Source organism: Callorhinchus milii, unplaced genomic scaffold (assembly GCF_018977255.1).
Source record: "Callorhinchus milii isolate IMCB2004 unplaced genomic scaffold, IMCB_Cmil_1.0 Scaffold1, whole genome shotgun sequence".
Taxonomy (NCBI): domain Eukaryota; kingdom Metazoa; phylum Chordata; class Chondrichthyes; order Chimaeriformes; family Callorhinchidae; genus Callorhinchus; species Callorhinchus milii.
This window is the reverse complement of record NW_024704742.1, coordinates 18,274,343-18,301,860: the sequence shown is the minus strand read 5'-3', so window position 1 is coordinate 18,301,860 and position 27,518 is coordinate 18,274,343. Positions and strand designations below refer to the sequence as shown.

Here is a 27,518-nt window from a genome sequence, read left to right as displayed (position 1 = left end):
ATGATGATGATGATGATGATGATGCCTTCCTGGTTCCCTGGTTACCGACCGAGAAGCTTCACCTGGAGATTCACACACACACTCACACACACACACACAGAGGCCGTGAGTGTGTGTACCCCGAGTACAGTGAGTGTACACCCCGAGTACAGTGAGTGTGTGTACACCCCGAGTACAGTGAGTGTGTGTACACACTTGTTACAGTGTGTGTGTGTACACCCCGAGTACAGTGTGTGTGTGTGTACACCCCGAGTACAGTGTGTGTGTGTGTGTACACCCCGAGTACAGTGTGTGTGTGTGTGTGTACACCCAGAGTACAGTGAGTGTGTGTACACCCCGAGTACAGTGTGTGTGTGTACACCCCGAGTACAGTGTGTGCGTGTGTGTACACCCCGAGTAGTGTGTTTGTGTGTACAACCTGAGTGCAGTCTTTGTGTGTTATGTATATGTGCAAATCCTGAGCACAGGTTTCATCTGTCCACACCCTGAGTACAGTCTGTGTTTCTATATCCCCAGTCTGTGTGTCAGCGGTTTAGTTTGGATACATTTAACCAAAGGGATAGGTGTCTGTGTGTGTACCACCACCACCACCAACAACAACAACAACAACTTGGTTTTATATAGCGCCCTCCACGCCGGGCGGCGTCTCAGAGCACTTTACAGTTAATAATAATAATAATAATCCTTGCATTTGATATAGCGCTTTTCACGTCGGGAGGACGTCCCAAAGCGCTTCACAGAATATACTGTAAAGTGAATTGACTGTATATTTGTGGGCGAACGCGGCAGCCAATTGCGCACAGCAATGTCCCACAAACAGTCGTAGATTGAAAATGACCAATTTATTATTGTTTTCGGTTTTTGGAGGATTATTATTAGGCTCTGTGTGGAGTAAGGAAACTTGCCCAAGGTTTCGCCCTCTGCCTGGAATTGAACTCAGGTCTCTCACTTGCAAAGCGAGTGCTCTAACCACTGAGCTACAGGACTCCCGGTTCCCGGGACCGAGCCGGGGCGGGGGGGGGACGGGACGGTGACCACAGGCGCAGTCGAAAAGAAACTTGGAAAATAAACACGCTCCGCCACCCCCCCCCCCCCCCCCACCCCCAAAAAATAAACCTCTTTCCCACTGAAGGTCGGATGGATCCAAATACTGAACAAATCATTCAAATACGTTTGTTCGAAATCCGTTCCCCCAGCTTTACTCCTGGAATTCTTAGAGATTATCAGGAACTTTGAAATGTCTAAGGGTAAAATGATAAATGATTGTAATGTTTTACAGAGTAGTAACTGCCTGGATACTCTAGATGGCATATTGCACAAGTGAATAACATGTACTTCACACCTTTGTATAAATACAGCTCTAATGTACAGAATATTAAAATGGTCCTAAAAAGTTATTCAATCCATTTTGAAATTATTTACATCTTTTAATTTAATGCATTTTCTTTTGTAAAAAGATTCCTGGAGACAGAGATTGCTATTATAATAGCAGCAAATTACACATACTCAGCCATACCAATCTCACTATAATGTTAATTATAGTTGTAAACATAATTACATTGTCGCCTGTTTCAGCGTTATAACATAAGCAGTCATGTCATCTTGATCAACAGGATACAGTGCTGTCATAACACTCATTGATTGCCACTGCAAGCAGTGGCCATATTTCCAGTTTTTCTGCATTAAAAGCATCAAAAATAAATGAACAATATCACCCTTTTGTATGCATATACTGTAGTTATTTATATTTACTTAAAGGATGTGAGAATATTTATTCAGGGTCTATCACAAAGTCTTTAACTGTGAGCTATGTTGTAGCAGAAACAGGAACTAGTTTCTTTAACATTAATTTGACAGTTGAAAATCTTCTTCGATATTTACTAATACAGCATTTAGTAAGGTTACTAAAATGTTATTATGTTGATATTTATTGTTGATAACCATAATAATATTTTGGAATTTAATGCAGACATTTCAATTTGATATTTTGTTTCTTGCAGATCTTCCTGTAAATATAATAAAAATGTCAGATGAAGATGATTTTTCTACCACTTTAGCCTACAACTACAAGAAAAGCCCTAAAGTTGCTAGAAAAACAGCTTTTCAAGTAAGTAATAACTTTTAAGGAATCCTTACATCAGACTGTCTCATTAAATTCTTTACAGTAATTTAAGCGGTGATTGTTTCTGTAGGCGCAAAGCATTTTGTGCAAACAAGCTGCCCCAAAACAGCCATGTGGGAATAACCAACTCATTGAGAGATTGTTGTCCAGGAAACTAGGACAAACTCCCTTCAGGTTTCCGAATAGGACAGAACATCCGCAACAACAACTTGCACTTATATAGTGCCTTCCACACAGGGTAGAGCACTTAAATACACCAGATCATGTAGACAGGATCTCAGTTTAGCAACAACAATTACATTTGTATAGTGCCTTTTGTGTCGGGAGGACATCCTAAAGTGCTGGACTGTCAAGGATTTGGATCCGAACAGGTGGTTGGCATCAGGAGGGATGGAGGGTATGGGTAGGAAGGTGAACTAAAGTGTTGTCGAAGAGGAGAGTCTTGAGACACGCCTCCACACCTTTGAACCCATCTCCCCCTCCTCTCATCACCACCATAATCCGTATGAAACCCACCACTTGCTCCCTCGACCCCACCCCTACCCCACTCCTTACTTCCCAGCTCCACCTCCTTGCCGCTCTACTCACTGATATCGTTAACCTCTCCCTGTCCTCTGGTACTGTTCCCACTCCTTTAAAAAACACTGTCATCACTCCTATCCTTAAAAAACCCTCCCTGGGCCCTTCTCTACTCCCTACCTACTGCCCCATCTCCAACCTCCCCTTCCTCTCCAAGGTCCTGGAGGTCCTTGCTTCTCAGCTTCACTCCTTCCTCTCCTGCCACTCCCTTCTCGAACCCCTCCAATCGGGCTTCCATATCGCTCACAGCAGAAACCTGGTCTAAATAACAAATAATATTCTGTCCATCTGGGACCAGGGCTCCCTCTGCCTCCTTGACCTCTGCTGTTTTCAAAACCATCGACCACTCTATCTTCATCCAGCACCTCTCCTTTCCTCTCACCTCAACGGCGCTGTCCTTGACTGGTTCAGATCGTATCTCTTACACCGCCTGCGCTTGTTTGACCCTCAACTATCCTTTCTACCCCACATCTGCGCTATGATCCGCTCTGCTTTCCCCCACCTCCACAACGTCTCCTGGCTCCAACACTCCCTCACACCGCAGGCCGCCAAAACCCTCATACACGTCTTCATTACGTTGAGGCTCAACTATGCAAACTCACTGCTTGTCAGCCTCCCCGACTCCTCCCTCCACAAGCTGCAGATCATCCAGAGCTCTGCAGCCCATGTCCTCTCCTGCCCATGTCCATCCTTGCCCAACTCCATTGACTTCTCATCACACAGGATACAATTCAAGATCCTGGTCCTCACCTTCAAAGCCCTCCATGGTCTTGCTCCCCCCTATCTCTCCGACCTCCCAACCCCCTGCCACCCTGTTGCTCCCTCCACTCAGCGGGCTCCAGCCTGCTTCACATCCCCACCTTGCTCGCCCCACTATTGGCAGGCGGGCCTTCCGCCACTCTGCACCCACCCTCTGGAACTCCATCCCGCAGTTCCTCCGTCTCACCCCCTCCCTCACCACTTTGAAGACCCACCTCAAGACCTCCTCTTCGAGCGTGTTTTCGATCTCCCTCCTTATCCCCCTGTCCTCCCCACTCCCCCACCCGGAACCTAGCTCGGGTTTGTGGCTCTGTCTGTCCGCGCCTTGAGACGTCCTCCTGATGTGAAAGGCGCTGTACAAATGTGTTGTTGCTGTTGTTGAAGGAGGTAAGGGAGGGAGCAAGATGAAGGGACTGTGTGATGGGAGTTCCAAAGGATGGGAGCAGAGTGGCTGAAGGTCCGACCACCGATGGTGGGGTGGGCTGGTCAGGGAACATGATGCAGGCCTGCTGAGCGGAAGGAGCAGGCAGATCAATATGGAGTTAGCCGGTCACAGAGATGGGAAGGAGCAAGGCCATGGAGAGCTTTGAAGGCGAGGCTGACGATTTTGATTTGGAATATTATTGCCAAGGACACCTGGAGAAAGTCTTCTCTTTTTTGAATAGTGTCTAGGCTGTTTAATGTCCACTTGAACTAGCAGACTCAGTTTAATGTCACATCTCCAACAATTGTCAGCTTAGACTATATGAGTTCCAAGTCCCAATGTGGGTCTTGAACCCACAACCTTCTGACTCAGAGGTGAGAGTACGACACACTTGAGCCAATCATGAACCATGCAGACGTTTTGGTTTCTTTCACGGTGTGTTTCTTTTATTTAATCATTTTTGTGGAATATATATTGTTTTAATAAAAAGATCTCATAGCCCCATTCCCCAAAATATTTTTTCATTTTCTAGTTTCACTCATTTCACTCACAAATACACAGTCATAACACTTTACAATATATATTCTGTGAAGTGCTTTGAGATACCTGCCATCCTGAAAGATGCTATATCAAATCCAATGATTAATTTTTTATTTTTGGTTGATGCCGAGATAAACAAAAATGAAAGTTCATCATTTTGAATGTTTTCTATTAATTTAGCATGAACTCCACAAGGCAGTTGCTGCCAGAATGGCAAAGCAGATTGCAGTTGAAGAAAATGATTACCTTAGTGACTTTGACGATTATGACGACAACAATGATGGTGATGATGATGGTGAGAACACACAACATTGAAAATGGCTTCAGTTTATTTCATCTTGGTCGAGGTGGTAAAAATGTACTTGAATTAAATGTGGTGAACATGTATTCATCTCTCCGTTTAAAATATAATGAAAAATGAAACACCGAATGTAATTCTAAAAAATGGAAACAAAATTAACAGATTTCAATAATGTCAAAAAATGACATTGACATTATCCCCAACTTTATCCCCTTTTTTCTTAAGGTTGTGAACTATACTAGGGTACCTTTTCACTAGCACTGCCACCTGAAACACCAACAGAATTCATATATCTACAGCCCTCGATGGCTTTTGTACAGTCCTTGATGGATTTTGTCATAAGTTTGGAATTCACTGCGACCAGATAATGAAAAAAATATTAATGCAGTGCTTTATAGAAGAGATTTTCCTGACAGAAGCAATAGGAATACTGGAATATTCCTGTCCTAAACTATATCAAGTTGAATCTATTCAGCTAAGGCAAACACTGGAAGGAGCTGCTGGTTTTGTTTTTAAACTGTAGTTGTTATTCTGAACTGGCTATTCTTTAATAGTCATCACTTTGCTCTTAGATCTCTGCAGTACATACCATACACTTTATCTGCTGTTCTGAGGACCTCCGGAGTCAAACCCACAGGGTTAACTGTTTACATGTATTACTATTAATACAATTTTAAATAATGTGAGGCATAACAATGGCCGGAAACTGATTTGCTGTTAAGGTGAGGGATGATAATACCGGGATCATTAAACACATTAAGATAGATAGCCAAACCCGGGAATAGATTACTGTCCATTTTGAATCATTGGGGACTCCGAACTTTAAATTCATGTCTTCCATTTTTGTTTCTCAGCCCACTCGTGCAGGTAAAATGCCTCTGCTTGGATTGAGAAAAGCAGCACAAAATATTTTCCAGTCGTTAGAAACCCAACTCAAGATTGAGTGTGAACCCCCAATCATTTATTCTGGTTTCTACCCTGAATAGGGGCAACAAGAGGGATATGGCATTCAAAATGACATATTGTAAAATAAAAAAATAACATGCTATCACTGTTTTTTTCTGGTTTTCAGATATATTGAAGAGTTCCATGAGCACAAAGAAATGTAAAAGATCTGGGAAAGCAAGTAGGAAGAAAAACCCTGGAAACAATTTTATACTCTCAGATGATGAAGAAGAGAAACCCCAAAAAATCTCCTTCTTGAAAAGCCGAAGAAAGGACAGTCCAAATGTTTCAGCGGAATGTGACTACAATCTACCATCTTGCCATAATTTAGAAGGGAGTAACAAATGGGAAGAGAAGGGCAGTGAGGAAGAGGAAAAATTGCCTAAACCTCAACCAAGAAATCACAGAATGAAATCAACTCCAGTTCCAGGTATTTCTTGCATTTTTGTATGTGTGACATGTGCCTAATGAGGTTTTGGTTATAACAATAATAATAATCCTTGCATTTGATATAGCGTTTTTCACGCCTTCTAAACGTCTGTCAATTGACTGTATATTTGTGGGTGACACATACCCTGAGACAAGGAACCTATTAGACAAAAAATACACCCGATCGTTACACCCGAGTGAACTTTCCAGTAGTGGTTGACAACAATATTTATTGCTTTAGAATTAATCGAAATACAGCCAAGGATTCAACAAATCATTTGTTCCGACAGACAAAATAGAATTGGGCCAGTGATAGACAGTTCCAGACATTTGTTTCATTCATCTAGGACCATCGTAATTCCCTTGTGTCCTGTTTATGACCTAAAGGTCTTTAACATCCATAAATGAAGACCAATGATTTTCTCTCCATGTAATAGCATATTGTGTAACTATAAGCAAGTGAAATAAAAAAAATTGGTAGCAGGCAGATACATCATCTTTTACTTTCACGGATGTTTGTTGCTATGAATCTGAGAAAGGATTAGAAGTTGAACTCTCTGTGGCAGCTGTTAGAAATAGCATTTCAAGTCTTTTAAGGCTGCTTTTGATATTGACGTAATTCTCTTCACGTTTCTATTTGCACTACAATCTTTGGTTTAGTAAGTCACATTGTACATTGTACTTTTATGAATAGAGCATGCATAAAACTATTGCAAATGAATCATAGAATCGTAGATTCACAGAATTGTACAGAACAAAAAGAGGCCATTCGGCCCATCGAGTCTGTGCCGGCTCTTTGAGAAGAGCAATGTAATGTCAATCCCACTCCCCAGCCCTTTCCCCGTAACCCTGCAAACCCGTCCTCCTCAAATACCTATCCACCGCGTTTTTGAAAGTTATTATCGAATCGGCCTCGACCACCCTTTCAGGCAATGCATTCCAGATTCGAACAACTCGCTGCGTGAAAAAATTTCTTCTCACCTCCCTCTGCTTCTTTTAGAGACTATTTTAAATCTGTGACCTCGAGTCACTGACACACCCACCAGTGGAAACAGTTTTTCCCTTTGTAACCTATCAAATCCCCTCATGATTTTGAAGACCTCTATTAGGTCTCCTCGTAACCTTCTCTGCTCCAATGAGAATAATCCCAGCCTCTCTAGCCTTTCCTCATAATCAAGGTCCCTCATTCCTGGTACCATCCTCGTAAATCTCCTCTGCACCCTTTCCAATGCCTTAACATCCTTCCTATAGTGTGGTGCCCAGAACTGGGCGCAGTATTCTAACTGAGGCCTAACCAGTGTTTTATATAGGTTAATCATAACCTCCTGACTCTTGTACTCTTGTATATGTCCCTATTTATAAAGCCTCGTATCCCATATGCCTTTTTTCCAGCTTTATCTACCTGTTCTGCCACCTTCAAGGATTCATTTACCTGAACCCCCAGGTCTCTCTGTTCTTTCACCCCCTTAAGATTGTATTACCAGCCTGTATTGCCTCCCCTCATTCTTTCTACCAAAATGCATTACTTCGCATTTCTCCACATTGAAACTCATCTGCCATGTGTCTGCCCATTTTACCATTCTGTCTATGTCTTCCTGCAGTTGGCTCCTATCCTTCTCACTGTTTACCACCCTACCTAACTTTGTGTCGTCCACAAACTTGGAAATGGTATTTGCTATACCCAAGTCCAGATCATTTATGTATATTAAGAAGAGCAGTGGTCCTAATACCGATCCCTGGGGGACACCACTGTACACTTCCCTCCAGTCAGAAAAGCAGCCGTTCACCACAACTCTCTGCTTTCTGTCTCCCAGCCAGTTCTGGATCCATGCTGCCACTGTCCCTTTTATACCATGGGCTTCTATCTTTCTTACAAGTCTTTCATGTGGCACTTTGTCAAATGCCTTTTGAAAGTCCATATAAACTACATCAACTGCACTACCTTTATCCACCCTCTCCGTTACCTCATCGAAAAATTCTATTAGATTTGTTAGACAAGATTTGCCTTTAACAAATCCGTGTTGGCTGTCCCTAATTAACCCATATTCTTCTAAGTGAAGATTTATTCTGTCCCGGATTATAGTCTCCAGGAGTTTCCCCACTACTGATGTTAGGCTGACTGGCCTGTAGTTCCCAGGTTTGTCCTTCTGTCCCTTTTTGTACAGGGAGTCACATTGGCCACTCTCCAGTCCTCTGGCACCACTCCTGTGTCCAACGAAGATTGAAAAATTGTAGCCAAAGCCTCCGCTATTTGTACCCGTGCCTCCCATAGTAACCTTGGTTGCATCCCGTCCGGACCGGGCGACTTATCTACCTTCAGCGCAGTCAACCTTTTCAGTACTTCCTCTCTGTTTATACTTATCCTATCCATTTCCTCTACCCTCTCCTCCCTTACTGCGGCATTTGGTGCATTCACTTATTTTGTGAAGACAGATGCAAAGAACTCATTCAGTACATCAGCCATGCCCTCTGCCTCCACAATAAGATTTCCATCCTTAATTGGCCCCACCCTACCTTTGACTAACCTTTTTTTCTTGATATGTTTGTAAAATATTTTAGAATTCCCTTTAATGTTACCCGCTAACCTTTTTTCGTATAATCTTTTTGCCCCTCTTATTTCCTTTTTCAAACCTCTTCTGCACTTCCTATATTCTATTTGGTTGTCTTCTGTATCTTGGGTTTGACATTTGTCATACGCCTCCTTTTTCTGCTTCATTCTAGATACAATTACCTTCGTCATCCAGGGAGGTTTGGATGCCCTACTTTTCCCTTTTGTGGGAATGTATTTATTCTGTCCCCAAGCTATCTCATCCTGGAAGACTTCTCACTGCTCTTTAGTTGTTTTACCTGCCAATCTTTCTTTCCAGTCCACCTTGGCTAGGTCCCTTTTTAACTCACTGAAATTTGCCCTCTTCCAGTTGAGTATCTTCACCTTAGATGGTTCCTTGTCTCTTTCCATATGCACTCTGAATCTAATGATGTTATGATCACTATTGCCCAGATGCTCTCCCACTGAAACCTGCTCCACTTGCCCTACTTCATTCCCCAGAACTAGATCTAGCACTGCTTCCTTCCTTGTTGGGCTGGAAACGTACTGATCAAGAAAGTTGTCCTGTATGCATTTTAGGAATCTTTCCCCCTCCTTGCCCTTTGCGCTGTTGTTTTGCCAGTCTATGTTGGGATAATTAAAGTCCCCCATTATCACGACTCTATTGGCCTTGCATCTGTCTGAGATCTGCTTGCAGATCTGCTCATCTATTTCCTTCCCACTATTTGGTGGTCTATAGTATACCCCTACCAGCGTAACAGCTCCTTTTTTGTTCCTTAACTCTAACCAGATAGATTCCGTTTTGGGGCCCTCCAGCACCTCGACCCTTTCCACGGCTATAACCGTATCTTTGATTAACATTGCCACACCCCTCCTTTTTTTCCTTCCCTATCCCTCCTGAATACATTATAGCCAGGAATATTCAGCTCCCATTCCTGTCCTTGTTTGAGCCAAGTCTCTGTTACTGCTACTACATCGTATCCCCCTATGACCACTTGAGCCTGCAGCTCACCAATCTTGTTTGCTAAACTCTGTGCATTTAGGCACATGCACTCCAAGACCGACTTGACCTGTTCTGCACTTCCCCCCTGTTTTATTTCTCCATTTTCTAGCTCTTCGTTTTTTGCATTCCCTTCCCCCTCAAAACTGGTTTAAACCCTCCCCAACAGCATTAGTTAGCCTGTCTGCAAGGACATTCGCCCCAGCCCTGTTTAGGTGTAACCCATCCATATGGTACAGGTCCCACCTGCCCCAGAACTGGTCCCAATGATCCAGAAACCTGAAGCCCTCTTTTCTGGACCATTTCTCCAGCCAAGCATTCATATGCTTGATCCTGCCATTATGGTACTTATTTGCCCGAGGCACGGGGAGTAATCCAGAGATCACCACCTTGGATGTTCTATTCTTTAGTATGTTCCCCAGCTTTTAATATTCACTCTGTAGCATCTCAGCCCTTTTTTTTTACCAATATCATGGATCCCAACCTGGACCACCACTTCTGGATGTTCTCCTTCCCCCTGAAGAATTTTATCCACCCTTTCTGCGATGTCTAAGACTGTTGCACCAGGGAGGCAACATACCATCCTTGACTCCCGTCTTCTGTTACAGAAACGTCTGTCTATACCGCTCACTGTTGTATCCCTTATGACAACAGCATTGCTCCTGTTACCTATGTCCCCTTGTTCAACCAATCGGTTTTTACTGTCCTCCCTGGAGATATCAACGCTCTCAATGTTCAGTACAGAGTACCGGTTTGAGAGTGCTACACTATTGGGGGCATTCTGCCCTGCGCGTCCCCTCTTCCTACCATGCCGGACAGTCACCCAGTCATTTTCCGTCTGGGGTGTGGGGTGGGGTGATCACCTCCTGAGTTGTTTGGTCCATCAAATCCTCAGAACCGTTGTACAAGTTTGCAGCCCAAGGCTCCATCACCCCTCTCTCAGGGGTCCCATTATCTGCAGGACTGATAAAACTATCCTGTCCCTGAGCATTAACCGGATGCAAGCATCTCCCGAGCCTCAGGGGAGTGATGGTTTCCTCCATCATACTGTCCAGGAACCTCTCACTGTCCCTGATGGAGCGCAGTGTCTGCACCTCGGCTTCCAGCTCAACTACTCTCAGCTGGAGCTTCCTGAGTTGCAGACACTTGCTGCAGATGAAGTCGCCCGGGCTCAGGCCGCCCTCCATTAACTCCCACATGTCACCGTCCTCGCATTTCACTTGCCACATCATCCTTTCACACAGTGTTTTCAATATATATAGTTTTTTATTTTGGGGTTTATTTTGTTTTAATTTGCCGTCAGTGTTGTAGTTTCTGACAGTTTGTCGATGTTTGTCCCTGGTTCTGCTGTTGAAAATGACATCACACCAACGTCACTTTTTCTTTTTTCGTTGCTCCGACAGTTCAAAGACAGTTTACCTCAGCCGCTCCTTTTATGCTGATCGCTAGGCCCAGGCTCTGTCTCCGCCCTGTCCTGATTGTTCGCCCCGAATGGGAATAGGTCCAGACAGGGCCTTTATAGGAATATTAGTCCTGTAGAGCACTCGCCTCACAAGCGAGACACCTGGGTTCGATTCCCGGCAGGGCCAAACCTTGGGCAGGTTTCCTTACTCCATACGCCTGATAATAATCCCTCAAAAAAATAATAAAATTGGTCACTTTAATCCATGACTGTTTGTGGGACACTGCTGTGCGCATTTGGCTGCCGCGTTTCGCCCACAAATATACAGTCAATTCACTTTACAGTCTATTCTGTGAAGCGCTTTGAGACGTCGAGAAGACGTGAAAAAGCGCTATATCAAATGCAAGGATTATTATTATATTAACAGATTCTAATATACACTATCTTAAAGAACCACACAGCAAACTCTGGTTGTGCTTGTCTCTCTTCAAGGACAGCAAGGTCCCAGTGTAGGTCAAGCTTGCGGCACACAAGATCTGTGTGTCCAAACAGGGCCTTTATGGATCCGAGGTCCTGTGGATACAGCAGAGGGATTCTTCTAGTCCATTTGCAAAGCTTAGGGTCAAGCAGGATTTGTGGCAAACACAAGAAGTGGCTGCAGAGAGGGAGAGTTCTGACCTACACTGACCTGTCGCTATACCCTAGAGGCGGGGGCGGCTTCACAGCAGGCACGTCTATTTACCAAAGCCCCTCACATGAGGACTAGGATTAAGCAGATGGCGCTGAGTAAACCTGGTACTTGGTCCTCGAGAACATCATTTAGGACATGTCGCACATTGTCCTCCCACCACCCTGAAGGCAAATGTCCCTAGATATCAGATGAGAAAACTGAGGCTTGAAGTGACTGCTGCTGGAAGCCGTTACTTAGAATTTATCTTGTAGATTCAGACTAACTCATTCACAAGATGAACTTTTCTGATAACTGTCTTTCCAAAAGATATGTCACTACATTTTACTGTAAATGTTGTGAAGTGCTTTGAAACATCTTAACGACTTTAAAAGTGCTATATCAAAAGCAAGGTTTATTTATTATTTAATCCACTTTTCTAACTCACTCGATTGGATTCTCACGACATAAGTGGGCTCTGGCCTTTGCACCGCAATCTATTCTCTCAGGGCTCCACCGATGTGCTCAGCTCTTTCAGCACAATCCAAACAGCCACCAGTTTCTGATACTCACATGGTAACTGAAGCTCTTTGTTCTCTACTAACCACTCTCAATTATAATAAAATAATAATCCTTGCATTTGATGTAGCGGTTTTCACGTCTTCTCAATGTCTCAAAGCGCTTCACAGAATATACTGTAAAGTGAATTGACTGTATATTTGTGGGTGAAACACGGCAGCCAATGGTGCACAAACAGTCGGGGTTAGAGTGACCAAATTATTATTGGGGTTTTTTTCTTGAGGGATTATTATCCTCGGAAAAGCGATCCGCCAATCGACTAACAACAGGTTTCCTACTTGCTAAGTAAATAGGTGTGTGGAGTAAGGAAACTTGCCCAAAATTTCACCCTTCTGGGAATAGAACCCAGGTTTCTCACTTGCGAGGAGAGTGCTCTAACCACTGAGCTACAGGACTCCTGCAATTCACTGCTTACTTTCTCAAATGGACTCTCTGTACCATCGTTCTGTATGGCCCCATTTCTCTTGGAAACTGAGTAAGTTTTTCTGTTAAGCTAATTCCTTCATGGTCTCCTAAAGATTCATTACCTAGTATTAATAGAATGGGTTGAAATACAACAGAGGTTGTGATGCTTTACATAACATAACAATAATTTATGAAATGGAGTACAGATTGCAAATCACGTGTTGTTAACATTTCCATCGTATTGAAGTTTTATTTTGTTTCTGATGACCTGAAGGAAATGAAACAACGTGTACTGTGCTGGATGAATGTCCCAAACCCAAACCTCGCCAGCGCCGTCTGAAAATGCAGTGCAGCTCTACACAGGATGATGAATCAGAGAAGTCATGTTACACTAGAGCCTCGTCAGCCCTTTCAAAACATTCCTCAGCTATCAGCAAAACGTTGGTGACCGAGAGGCAAACTTGTACTAGGAGCCCCAGTCCTGAGGTAACATGAACAGATTGAATTACACTGCCTTGTTTGGATTGAACAGTATTTAATTAGAATTTATGTTCTGATGGAAAGTGGTGAAAACTGATGCAGTACATTTACGGATGTGAGGATGCTCCATTTACAAGAAATATGTTTTGTGTCATATAACCAGTTTGGCAACTGCAAGATAATAATCCTTGCGTTTGCTATAGGATGTAACCATTCTGCATAATATGCTATCACATCTATTCAGATGTGCCCTTCCTTCCATTTGTTACTATCTCTAAAGCCGGAAGCACTTTTTAAAAAGGATTTCTAAAATAACGTTTTAATGTTTACAATTAATTTAAATATCTATTGGCTTACTTTGCATTTTATTTATTTAATGTAGGCTAAATCTATCATAATACCTGCTTTGAATAATCCTTGAAACTATAATAGTAGTTATAGCAGCAATGAAAGGATGTATTTGGGTTAATGAATGTGTCAGCTGATAGTCTCTCTCACCTGAGTCTAAAAATTGAGCCTTCAAGGCCAATGTCATGACTTTGAGCTCACAGTAGTAGGCTGACACTCCAATGCTGTGTTGGAGTAGTGCTGCATTTTGTAGGTGCCATCCTCTGGATAAGATTTTAAATAGAGGGCGGTATCTTTGGTCTATCTTTGGTTTTCCTGGTTACTTGTGCAACCGTGTTAGTGAACTAAATATGTAAAGTGCTGTGACTTTCAGTTCAAATTCACTAGTTGTGTTGTTTTGATAAACACAACCAGCTGTAACGCTCCAAACATTAAACATTGTAAGGTTTTAAGTTTACTTTTAGTTAACTGTTAATTGTTTGTGTTATTCTGCACCTGTTAAGCAAGTTCTTAGAATCGTAGAATCATCGAATCATAGAATCGTACAGCACAAAAAGAGGCCATTCGGCCCATCGAGTCTGTGCCGGCTTTTTGAGAAGAGCAACGTAATGTCAATCCCACTCCGCAGCCCTTTCCCCATAACCCTGCAAACCCGTCCTCCTCAAATACCCGTCCACCGCGTTTTTAAAATTTCTTTCTTTATTTCTTTCTTTATTTATTGTTATCCATTGTGAGAGAATCTCCTGATTTTGCTATTTATATATGTATCCTGTCGCAACTTTCCTCAGCATTTCGTGTTTAACATAATAACTCTTTTTCCTTTGTGTAGGATTCAAGACTGATCAACTGCCAGTCTAAGACATCATTTTTAAATGTCAGTAGACACACATCCTCATCTACTTGCGAGAGACATGAAGACTCTGTTGAAACAAGGGTGGATTCTTGTATAAGAGGTTGGTTAATTTAGTTGAAGTACTGTTTTGGTCAATAACCCAATCAGACAAACAAAAAGATTTGAATAAAGCCAAAGGCAAAAAGAGAAAAATCATGTGTTACACGTTAAGTGTAGAATTGCCAAAGACTGTAAAACATGTTTGTGGTTTTGTGAGAAGTCACTACATTCCACAAAAAGGGCGCGCTCTAATACAAATGGAGTAATAATTCTCAGGGACTATTGTCAGCATGGTTTGCAGGTCTTATTGAGGAAGGAGTGAACTAATACCGATGTTGATGAGCATCTTTTCTGGGTTGAGATGAAGATGTTGCTTAGCAACAAGCCTATGTTGCTGCATACATCACCAAGAGAGCAGGAAATATCAAATAACATGCTGCATCTGTACAAATGAACAGTACTAGACTCAGCGAGCAGGTAATAGCAAAAAACTAATTTTTATAATGATGTATAATTTGAAACTTCTATATGTCAGTTTATAAAAGATATAATTTGATACCTCGGGATTTGCAGGCTAAGGTGGAGCGTAAGACTACTTCCACAAGAACTTGAAGCCCTAACTGGTTCACATATAGACTACGAAAACTATGAAGATATACGGAGTCCTGTAGCTCAGTGGTTAGAGCACTCGCTTTGCAAGCGAGAGACCTGAGTTCAATTCCAGGCAGAGGGCGAAACCTTGGGCAAGTTTCCTTACTCCACACAGAGCCTAATAATAATCCCTCCAAAAACCAAAAAAAAAAACAGTAATAAATTGGTCATTTTCAATCCACGACTGTTTGTGGGACATTGCTGTGCGCAATTGGCTGCCGCGTTCGCCCACAATCAATACATATACAATCAATTCACTTTACAGTGTGTTCTGTGAAGCGCTTTGGGACGTCCTCCAGACGTGAAAAGCGCTATATCAAATGCAAGGATTATTATTATTATTATTATTATTATATTGGACTGTATCCTCCCTCTGTGGTTCTGTTCATTTGGTTCAATTTGCAGTCATTTAATAATTAACCATATGTATCCTACTTCCACCACAAAATAGACAATTGCTACACCCTGTCAATCGCTTTGAGGGATTTCAATGATATCCAAGATGTTGTATCAAATCTAAGGATAATTAGTTTTCTTTAGTTTGGTAAATTGAAAGCCTTGAAGCTGAGATGTCCTTGAACATTTCTACTTATCAAAAGAATTCAGAAGATTCATGAAGTGACAGTTTTGTTTTATGTGTGATAAAGTTTATTTATTAGACATATTTTGTTATTCATAGTGTCACTTTAAATAATAAATTGTTTGAATTGCTTTTAGTATTTCACTGTTTCCTCTATTTATCTACTTAAGCAGTGTTTTAGAAGCATTTATAAAGCTCTCATTGAAGAATCTTCAATTGGACCAGCAAAGTATAGCTTTTGTATTTAAGATATTACAAAACATTATAAAACCGGTTATCATCAATGCTTATGAGAAGTGAGAGTTTTCTTTTAGAGAACTAAGTTCTACTAGTTCATGAATCTACTGGATTCAAGGTTTATGGTGCTTTAAATTCACCACTGACAGCAAATTGGTCACCATTTACCACTTTTAATGCTTGTCTCTAATTTCAAGCCAGCTCGCAAAGTAGCTGGCTTTCTATAGCCAAGTGCCTCTTATTTCATGTCTTTGTGCCACAATGATATAATTGATGTATCACATCTTTAAAAACTGTCCAAAGTGCTGTCTCTTGTGAAAATTATAGCAGATTTTCAAGCTCTGCCATTGTTGATGTCCCTACAAATCATCCCAATTTTTCTGTGCTGTTCACTCAAACAGAAGTTACCGACAATAATAATAATAATAATAATCCTTGCATATGATATAGCGCTATTCACGTCAGTAACTTGCATTTATATAGCGCCCTTCTTGCGGATAGTGTCTCAGAGAACTTAGCAGCGGTGTGGTTTGATATCAATGCTTTTGACCAAAAAGAACAAAGTTTCAGACTTTTGAGATAATTCTGAGTATATACAGTGTGAATTAGAAGTGCTTACTCATCGAATTTTTAATTATTAATTATGTTTTTTAAGACAATATTTGTAGAGAGTGTGCAGCTATTACAGGAAATGTCTTTCGTCGCAAATGTTTTTGTCACTGAGTTGATATGTGTAAAAGTCAACAGTTTGAACATCTCATATAGACGAATGAGTAAGGACTTTTGATTTACCGTGTATTGTACTGTAACCTGAAACGTCGCTGACACTTGAAGAATTATTTCATGCATTTCAAACACCTATAAATCTGCACAAGATCTGTCTCTGCTGGCCATCAATGAGGAGCACCCCCATCCATATTATGTCAGTAGTGAATTTCACTCTTTTAATGCTTAGGAATCTCTTTACAAATACTTGAAAACATTTGTTTGTTGCAGATACTTTAAAAAGTTTGCTTGTTGTGGATCTTTCAGTGATACCCAACTGCAGTTAGTTACCACTTCCCTGTGAAATATTATTGCTGTGTCACAGACATAATGTAATAATGTAACCATCCCCCATGGCTATTTATGCGTAATACATGCCACCAGTCTATTGTTACTGTTTTTATTTATTAAAATTAAATTGGAAACAAGTGCATTTTAAGGCATTACAATGTTTTCATTCAGATATATACTAAGCCTTAAGACATCAATCAAATAATGCAGATTGCACCTGGAATTTTTATTGTTGCATATTGTCATGAATTAGAAAGATTAGTTTACTTTCTAATGAACATATTAAATACATCCGACCAATAGGTGGTTAGTTTATACTTTTGTACATGCTAGTCCAAACTAGATCTGGATTTTTCTTTTGTTTTCACATTTTTAAAGAAGAAAACAACTTGCTGTGTGATAAGCATCTGCACCTGACTGCCATGTTGCTTTTGATAACTGCTGCATAAAATTGGGCGTATTTTAACGTAACCAGCATTTGTTTTCATACAAGGGATGAGATAAAATCACAGGTTGGAAATGATGAAATTGTTGTGCACTTTATTGTAATAACTGCCTAATGCTTTGAGAGCATGTTAAATTATTCTCCAAAATATGTCCTTGAAAGTTCTTGGGCAATCCAATGAATGGCCCAAAAACATTCAAACAACCATCAATTAATGCGCAACAGCCTCTTTAATAATCTTGAAACGCAAGCTCCCTACATCTGTATTCTGCTATATGACCAACTAAGTGTCAAGACACTGGAATCGGGAGTTATCTTTTAATAGCCATTGTTTCGTGAAGTGCAATGCAGAGTGGAAGTTATAAATCAGGCCTCACTCTCCACATTGTTCTGTTGGTGAAAATGACAGCAGTAACGAATGCATCACTCTATTCTGCATCAAAGANTTTTTTGTCCAGTATATATCAACTGTAATTTTCAACAGGAAACAAAAATATTATGGAAGTGAAAACTATGTTAACATCAATTAGTTTTGTGTAATGCTTTCAGCGGGGATGTAAAGTCAACTATTGGTACAATAATATTGCCTTGAGAATAATAAAGTTAGTGGTAACATGGGCAACTAATTTCTGAAGTTTGTTGTATACAGTGCTAGGTTCAGCAGCTGTGTTGGTTAATGACTGTGTGAGCTTTCAGCTATTGAATTCCCACAGAAAACTATCTGCTACACTAAAATCTGGTGGCACAGTAACTCAACAGCCAACAGTCTTCTGCCTGATGTGAATATCTTCTTACAATATGAGTACTATTGGAAAATATTTATCAATATCTCTGTCTCCCATTTAATACTTTCAAGTGGTCCAATCTCGCAAATATTGTTTTTTGTTTGAACTGAAAACTATGAGGAAGATTGTAGTAAGTACAAAATGTGAAAACCATAGACCTGCCAAGAATAATAAAAATTAAAACAAAAACAGAAGTCCCTGGGAACACTCAGGCAGCATTTATGGAGAAAGAAAAGTGAGTCAACCTTTCAGGCCCACAATCCTTCATCAGAACTGGGGCATGTTGCGATGGAGAGGCTTTTAAGGAGTGGGGAAGGCAGAGCAAGGAAGACAAAGCAGGACATGGGGCAGAGGACAAGGGTTAAAGATGTGTTAATGATGCAAAACAAAAGAGGGGATTGCAACAAAACAGGGGAAAGGAGTTGTTAATAATGCAAAAAAGTGGGGAGTTGCAACAAAACAGGCAGACCAGAGAGAGAAAAGGTGCGTCTGGGACCCAGATGATGCGGTAATGATCACCGAAGAGGGGGAGGGGGAAGGTGAGCTGTTTTGGGATGAAATTATTGAATCAATATTGAGGCCAGAGGGCTGTAAGGTCCCTAGCAGATAAATGAGGCAAAACTAATGTTGATTCATATTCTGCCAACCGCTAACTTGGAAAGTTGCAAAATAACCATGAATAACTGTGTTTTATGCAGATGAAGATCTTGCGGACAATGGTGACAATAGTAATTCAGAGCTAAGGAGCTACACTCCAATGGAGCTGATTAAACGTACTGAAGAACAAGAAACCATCGATCCAGAAGATTTCTCGAAGAAAAAAGATAACAACGGGGTTAGTCTGGAGACTTTGCCTTTTAAAGTCACGGTGACCAGCTCATGCATCATTCCATAGAAGAACGTACTGGAGAAATTAACACCCAATATAACTTTTTTAAATGCCTGAAACCATTATGATTTGTGTTTAAATTATTGCATATCTTACAGCTTCTGCTCATGCAGGATTGTTTAAATACAGGATTTCTTACTTTCAATTGAAGTAATTGATTTAATTTAATTTCAATTGAAGATAGATGCCTATAGTAGCACACTTTGGCTCAACCTCCGTGTTTCAGCTTTTTCCTTGTGGGCAAATGCCCATAGATTTTTACATTACTAGCTATGTTTCACCAACAAAATGCACAGTCAATTCACTTTCTGTGAAGCGCTTTGAGATGTCTCGAAGATGTGATAAGGCGCTATATCAAATACAAGGATTATTATTATTACCTCCAATGGCCCATATGAGATCAGACAATCACTTGGGATGAATCTGCATTTTTTTTAAGGTAAGATTTGAGCATGAGCTAAATTCAGTTCAAGTAAGAGCTTACAACAATAACAACAACAACTTGCATTTATGTAGCACTTGAAGGAATGATTGATCATGAACTAAGAACAAATGCCTTTGTCACAAATCAGGGAACATGTGTAGGTATAGGCTAATGTCTTATGATGAACAAAGATTTAATGCTGAACAATTAATAATTTGTATTATTAATCAGTGTTATGCTAACTCTGTTACATTTCTTTATTGGTAAACATTTCACCCGAAGTACACACATATAACTGCTTTGGAATTGAATCTGTAATTATTGCCTTTCATAGGAAAAAGTCAAAGCTAACATGACTCCACAGGGAGGGAAGAGACAAAAGACAGAATCGTTTGAAAAATCAGTACGTAACAGGTAAATTAAACAATTTACACAATGCCCTTTGCTGGACTTTTATTCTTTACAGTTCTTTATTGCGAAATCTATCTAGTGAATAAAAACAATTTGCATTTATATAGTGTATTTTGTACAAAAGAATATCTCAAAGAGGTTGGTTGACTAATATATTAGTGCACACTGAGCAAAGAAATCTGAAATGTAAAAATTTTGACAAAGGCAGTTCCTATGAGACAGTTTTTTAAAGGCAGCTGGAGAGGTAGCAAGCTAAAGTGATTTAGACTTTATTTGAGAAAATGGGAAGCTAGCAAACGTGATGCCATCATTCAGGAAGGGAGGAAAGAACAAATCAAGAAACTATAGACCAGTGACCTTAACTTTAGAGAAAAAGTGTTGTGAGAAAATTATAAGAATGCGTCATTAGGGACTGTGTAACTCAACATTTGGATAACTGTGAACTGAGCAGGGAAAACCAAAAAGGTTTTGTAAAAGATAGATCATATCTGACTAACCGAATAGCGTTCTTTGACAGCACAGCTGAGATGACATAAAGGAAGATTGATGGATGTCACATACTTGGATTTTCAGAAAGCATTTGAAAAGCTGCTACGTAAGGGATTACTATTTAAAACTATATATATATATATGGAATTGGACGCAATCTTGTTCACGGTTTGGAAATTGGTTGGGAAACAAGAGGCCAAGAGTTTGGATAAAAGGAACACACTCTGATTTGAAGGGGCAATGACAAATGGTGTCTATCAGGACTGGTGCTTAAGCCTCAGATTTTCACAGTATATATAAATGCCAAATATATACAACAACAGTTTACATTTATATGACACCCTTCACGCGGGGCAGTATATAAATGCATATGTATGAATGCATCAACAGGAATAGAGAGGAGTATATTCAAGTTAGGAGAGCAGAAATTACAAATGCATATTGACAGATAATAATAATAATAATCCTTGCATTTGATATAGCACTTTTCACGTTTCTAGACTCTCAAAGTGCTTCACAGAATATGCTGTAAAGTGAATTGACTGTATATTTGTGGGCGAAATGCAGCAGCCAATTACTCACAGCAGTGTCCCACAAACAGTCGTGGATTGAAAATAACCAATTTATTATTGTTTTATTTTGGAGGGATTATTATGATGAAGCTGAAGGAATTATATGGAACTATGGCAGATAGAGGTGCACCCATGCACTCAGGGGAACAGCTCAGAAGGGATGTTTCAAAGAAGACTGACATGGTTGATTCTGTGATTTCAGGCTTTATGTTATCAAGAGAGGTCCTAAAAACTGAAAGTATTCTCAATAGAATTTTTTTTTATTTGGGAGACATATTTCAGTATTTTAAAAATCTGGGTAGTTGTGAGTAAGACATTTGATTTAGATGGAGACAGAGTAAACGACACAGATTTAAACAACAACTTATATAGCGCCTTTCACTTGGGGTAGAGTCTTGGAGCTCTAACCTTCACAAGATCACAAGATTGGTTTGGATGAAGAAGGCCTTTTCGGTCCATCTGATCTCATCCTTCCATCCAATATGGCCAGAATAGAGTACAGATGATAATATATTCTGTGAAGGGCTTTGAGAAGTCTTAATTATGTGATAAGGCGTGATATCAACAACAAAAACAACTTGCAATTATATAGCAAATGCAAGGATTATTATTATTGCAAAGAGCACTTTATCCAAATGGATGATACAATGTTGCCAAAGAACAACTAGAAAATGAGCACATCATGACTTCTCTTTATATTTTACTGTATCCTATCAAGTCCTTGTGATGCCATTGAAATTACCAATCAGGTGAATGACGCCTTCTGGGGTAAATGATTGAATTCCGTTGGTGGTATCCAACCGGAATCACCAGATGGAAGCCAATAAACTGTCGCCAAAAGCTTTCCTCTTAAGAACTATACTCAATAGAACTTGCTCAGTATTTTCGTTCTAATTGTTAGAAGAAGAAAATGCATATTGGAAACTTGAATTAAAATCAGAAATGGTAGCTTGGCTCCAAATGTTGCCCAGGAATGTGCCTGAAATATCAGGAAACTTCTGTTTCATGTCCTGTGAAAGAAAGGATAGCCAGCAATAGAAGCAATACTGGCATGTTCACCACTTGCTCTATTAAGATTGATTCATATATACTGCATGTAGGGTGTCAGAACTTTCAATGGCATTCTTGTTTTTGTGTGAAAGAAGCCAGTTGCACCATTTTGTACATTTGAAACAGTCAAGATCATGAATGGTCTCTTTCAGACAACAAATTGCAAGACATAGGTCGGGGTTGTACAAAGTTAGGTACAAATGCCTATTGAAGTTGGAGCCACTGAATAGAGATCACTGCCAGGGGAAGAGAGTTTATGGTGAACCATAATTTTCAGCTGATTTTCTATTTCACATCCCATCAGAAACAATGTAGTCTTGAGATATGTTATTAGTTAACAAGAATAGACCAAAATCGCACTATGCATTACATAAAGCAAGTGCCCAGAAAACTCCAAACTTCACCTATCCTTAAAAATGATTAGATTGCGTTTCAGTCAGCAATTCGTTCCGGGACGCTATGCCAGGTGAAGAGTTCTATATAAATACGGTTGTTGTTGTTGTTGAATTCATGTCATCCACTGGTTCCAAGTCTAAATTTTATAATTGTAGCAGCAAACAAAAGTCTTTTCTTGTCCCCTAGCAACTTGTATGGTTCTTTAGTCTGCAAATGTAAATTATAATATTTGAAGTCCTGTTTTATTACCTTAAACAAATTTCAGAATAATGGTAACAGATAGCTTGTATTTTATTCAACTGCACCTATTGTGTTCATTGAAGACAGCTGTTCAGCACTGCCATTCTGTATTCCTGAATTAAGTTGCAGCATCTGTTTGACTTTGATTATTTGACCATATCAATACTTCTATACCACAACAAATACAATAATGTTATGCATGCTACAATTAACGGCATTCATCCATTACGATTGTTTTAGATAATCAGTCTTTAGGGATGATTGTTGAAAAGAAAATTCCCTAATGGACAAGGTATGTTTGTATGTCACTGTCTGTTGTGGTTCATTGTGCTTACCAGTGAAATCCATCCAAGCAATGATTTATTTTCAAGTGTTATCTGAAAACAACTGCCAAACACACAGTAATTGGAGGTGGCTATTGAGGCAGTCAGTTATGTTATTTGAAAGGGAACACTTCAAGAATAAAGATATATTAGGGTAAAGTACAAACACAAGGAATTGGGATTAGAGTAGCAATGGACTGAATGAGCATCTCCTGTCCTGAAATTCATATGATTCAATAATTATATTGATATTTTAAGGGAACAAATTATAAAATAATTTGAAGCAAACAGGAGGAAGATACTCCTGAATTAATGAAAACTGGCACAAAAGTTTATTTTCTCTGGTTTCAACAAAGGCTTTGGTGATGAGTCTTAATCTCACTACTAGTTTGACTTAGATTCAACAGTTGGAAGATAAGGTTTAATTTTACACAAGCACTGAGACAACAGTACAATCACAGAAATTGCTGTAATTATTTTTTTCTCTGAAAACCAATTCAAGAATGTATAGTCAGCAGACAGAAGGAATTACATCGAATTACATATGCTGCAGCGCAGAATCAGGTGATTTTACTCCACTAGTCAATACTGGTGCTTATAGTTTACATGAGCCTTCACCTCTAATTCCCTTTCGTATACCCCTCTATTCCCTTTTCCCTCATGTGTGCACCATATTGTATGTTGAAGTTTGCAACAGTGGAATTGCAGAATTCCACGGGTAGTTGAGCATGATTGACAAGATAAATGTATGAGCAATACAAATATCAAAAGCATTATGCTAGACTAAGTTAAAGCTATTTTACACAGAATACCTTAAAGATTAAATAAATTTTAGCCAGTTTTTGGAAGAAATACTTTTTTTTAAATGTATTAGAGAAGGAATGTGTCCTTAATAATGGAAGGTATTGCACTGTAATTTTACAGTTAAAGTGGAGACCATACATTTTATTGAAAGAGAATTGGATGCTTGAAGAAGAAGAATATTGAAATGTATGAAGAGTGAGTTTGGGTTAGATGATTCATTGGGGAAAAAAACATCAGTTCAGATTTGGCAGGCTGAATTCAGTGATTGTTATAAAAGGTTCACTGGATGGAGACATGGAATGTAACTTTTGTCACAGTTTGGCTACAAAGTCATTGATGAAAGAACCCTTGAAAGAATTCCAGTTAACAAAATAAACTTAAAATAAAAATATTCTGTTGGACTTGGTATACGTTTTTAACTTGTAGTTTCCGAAATCTATTTTCTTTCTTCAGTTTTTGTGATTAAAACATTTTGATGAGATCACAGAAGAGGAAAATGACCAAGAAAAAATCCTAAATTTGCGCACGTTGAAATGCGATCCAAGATTATATCAATCCAAATTCAAATTCAACAAATGCAGTTCCTAGAATTATTTTGTAATGTTGTCTTGCATGATTATGGCCTCAAGTTGAATAACCTGGAATTTAAGTAATAGTTTATTCCATGTATTAGTTAGTTACATAATGTACCACAGTTAATTCAGGTATTACATAGAGCAAATCTTTACCTTACTTAATTATTTGTTTGTTTTCTCTCCCACAGACCTTTAAGTTCTCAAACAATGATCTTAAATAGATGTTTTGTTGGAAAGGGTCTCGCCCCAATTCAGCTGAACCTCGGTACTTAGGAACATTAAAAATCTTGGATATTATGTCTCCAGGAAATGCGACTTCTAACCTTGAAAATGCAGACACAATCAGAGCATCCATTTATCAGGTGACCAACATTACAAAATTGGACATAAAATTGTGAGAAATAGATTTAGTTATTAAGTGCTTTAGCTATTTGTAAAATAGGTAAACTGATATATGAGAGTACAAAAGTGAATTATAGATGTCAGTTCTGACAGGATAAACTTTCAGGAACATTAAGGAGGTTTGTTGTTTAAAATGATGGGAATACAATTCCATGCATGCAATTTTCAGTGACAGTTGACTATCTTGTATACAAAATAACCAATATTCCTCTCAGTTTGAATGTAAGCATCTGTTATTAACTTTAAATATCTGTACTTTTTTCTACTTTTGCAAGCTTTTTCATTTGAAGTAGTATTAGTTCATACATATTAACCAACTTGGTGTGGATATTTAACCACAATTATTTTTGAAATACTTTAAGAGAGTTATAAAATAAATTGAAAGAAAAAATGTACAAAAATGTAGCAGGAGAGGTTAAAAAAATCTAAATTTATAAATATTGAAAGCTTTTTAGTCTCAACTACTACTCCTTTTCCCTGATGGAGATTGCAAGAATTCAGACAGCATAAATCACATTGAAGGCATAGACAGCACTGTGTACACACTTAGGGTACTTTCCATGATCTCTACTCAATTCCTACTCAATATTCACACCACTAACAGTTCGATGACTTAAATGTATGTGTTATAAAGCATGGCCTTTGTGTAGGACCTGCAATTCCAAGTAAGTAATTTGGCTGTGTTCATCTTTGTCTCACAGGAGTGGCTGCAAAAGAAAACACAGCAACTTTATGAAGCGCACAAAAATAAGAGACTCAACGAACAGCAAGAAAAGGAGAAGAAACAAAAGGTTCCCCTTTTATCTTCAGGTTTTGCTGATTTGACCTCACAAAATAGGCAACTTCAATCACTTTAACTTCTCGGTCTGTAAACACTATGAGGGTAGTAAGCAACCATTCCTCGGATTCAAAATGCGACAAACATGCCTGTTGTAAACATTTTATACATAACACATAACAATCATAATTTCAGATCAATTCAGTAGACAACTGCACATTGTATGTTAACAATTATGGTTAGATTTTCCAATTTTTAAATATTTTCAGTCCAGTTGTATTAAATACTCTTCTATTGAATTTGTAAAAGTTGTTACATTAAAGGAAGCTACAATGTCAATGCTAGTATTGGCTTTGGTCTGTGCTAATCCCTGATCTGTAGGGATCAAATTTGATTTTATCCAGGGCAGTGGTGGGGAGCAAGCAATACAATTAGTCTCCAAGTGCCCATATGGGATGCTGGATTAGCATATGATCAGGAATACACAAGGTAGCCCTTGACTGAATAGGTCATGGTAAAGATTCTTACTTGAGAGGCAGTTCCTATTGTGTAATCGAAGGAGCTGTTGCTTATGAACCAAAGGATCGTTGGTTCGAATCCCAATCTGGGTTTGCTGATCTCTACAGGGGCGGTATGGGAAGGTGAAATTGGCTCCAGCCTTCCCAGAGTGAGAGAAGGGAAAGACAGCCAGGGTTTGCTCCTGATTCCCCTTCAGGGCTGGTTGTGTTCTTAGGTGGCTGCCAGATCAGGAGAGGTTAAACTCAGTCCTCTACAATCAAGTGGCCTGTCGACACTCACTGCCAAGGCTCACACAATAAAAATGTTAGCAGAGAGCAATCAGTACCTGAGGTACCATAGTCCAGCAAGTAGATGCCAGACCAGGAGCAGAAAGGCAGTGGAGATAAAATTATGAAAATTAATTGTACACAGTAAATTTAAAAATAAAGACACATGAAAAATAGTCAATGCCTTTGAAGGATGCTACCACCTATGGAAGTAATCCCAGCCCTGACATTGGAGCTTTCTTTAATGTAACAACTTTTAAAAATCCAAAATGTATGTTTTTAATACAACTGTGTTGAAAGTTCCTTTTAAAATATTTAGAAATTAGAAAACCTAACCATAAATAGCCCATGTGCTTTTAGCAGAGGAGGGTAAGGGAAGAGCACTGAAAATTTATAACAGTGAAGCAGATACAAAGAAAATCATTCAACTTATTACATACATAAATAATTGAATTGATGGTATGTAGGTGTATACAGTAAACACTAGGAATATTTAATTTTTAATTACTCTTTACAAAATTACTAATGGTGATTCAGAGCAAACCCTATCTAAAAACAAACAGCATGAAAATTAATCTTATTCTATATTCATAATTGTTGTATGCCTTTTTTGATGCTGTTGATAACTGAAGTATGAAATTAAATTTGCCGATTGCTTTAAAGGAGAAGATTGAAGGCAAAGAAGAAGCCAAGGCTTCCTTTGATGCCTGGATGGTGAAAAAGGAAAACGTGCTCAAAGAAACCTGCAAAAAAAAGAAAGAGGAAGTGCAGAAAAAAATTAAAGAAGCAGCAGAAAAGGAAGAGAGAAGAGAAATAGCAAAGAAGGCAGTGCGAAATCTTATTTAATTTCATTAATTCATTATTAAGTCTGTTTTATTTAATCGAAGAACAGTAACATTACTTTGCATACTGTTGAAGATTGTACCTAACCCCAAATTGATTCAGTGGGGGATAGGCAGCCAGTAGAGCCCTTTTGAGGATGGAGGTGATGGGCTGAGGGAGCGCTAAGACAGGAGAGCTTGCTGATTGGGAAGTTCTGGAGCTTGTGGAGGCTAGAGCTTGGGTTGATGGTGAGCAGGGCATTCGAGAAGTCAAGTCTGTTTAAATCTGCTTGCAGTGTTTTTGCAGGAGTTAAAATATACTCAGTTGTCAGTACAGGAACAATGGAATAGACCATTCAGCCCCTCGAGCCTGCTTGGCTCCTGT

General features: G+C 39.5%; 1 protein-coding gene across 1 annotated transcript; it reads left to right on the top strand.

Annotated features, from left to right (window-relative positions):
- LOC103187173 (microtubule-associated protein 9) lies at positions 1 to 27,518 on the top strand. The gene is made up of 12 exons (XM_042339506.1): positions 1 to 151; positions 2,001 to 2,107; positions 4,605 to 4,719; positions 5,798 to 6,100; positions 12,975 to 13,186; positions 14,358 to 14,481; positions 18,873 to 19,009; positions 19,822 to 19,901; positions 24,536 to 24,612; positions 24,654 to 24,709; positions 25,451 to 25,540; positions 26,976 to 27,518. The coding sequence occupies exons 1-12, from the start codon at positions 1 to 3 to the stop codon at positions 27,156 to 27,158; spliced, it is 1,635 nt and encodes a 544-aa protein (XP_042195440.1). The 3' UTR covers positions 27,159 to 27,518.

Coding starts and splice junctions, on each gene's coding strand:
- LOC103187173 (XM_042339506.1), top strand. CDS start 1: ATGATGATGATGATGATGATGATGCCTTCCTGGTTCCCTGGTTACCGA. Junction 4,720..5,797: donor CAATGATGGTGATGATGATG/GTGAGAACACAC, acceptor TCTGGTTTTCAG/ATATATTGAAGAGTTCCATG. Junction 25,541..26,975: donor AAAAGGAGAAGAAACAAAAG/GTTCCCCTTTTA, acceptor ATTGCTTTAAAG/GAGAAGATTGAAGGCAAAGA.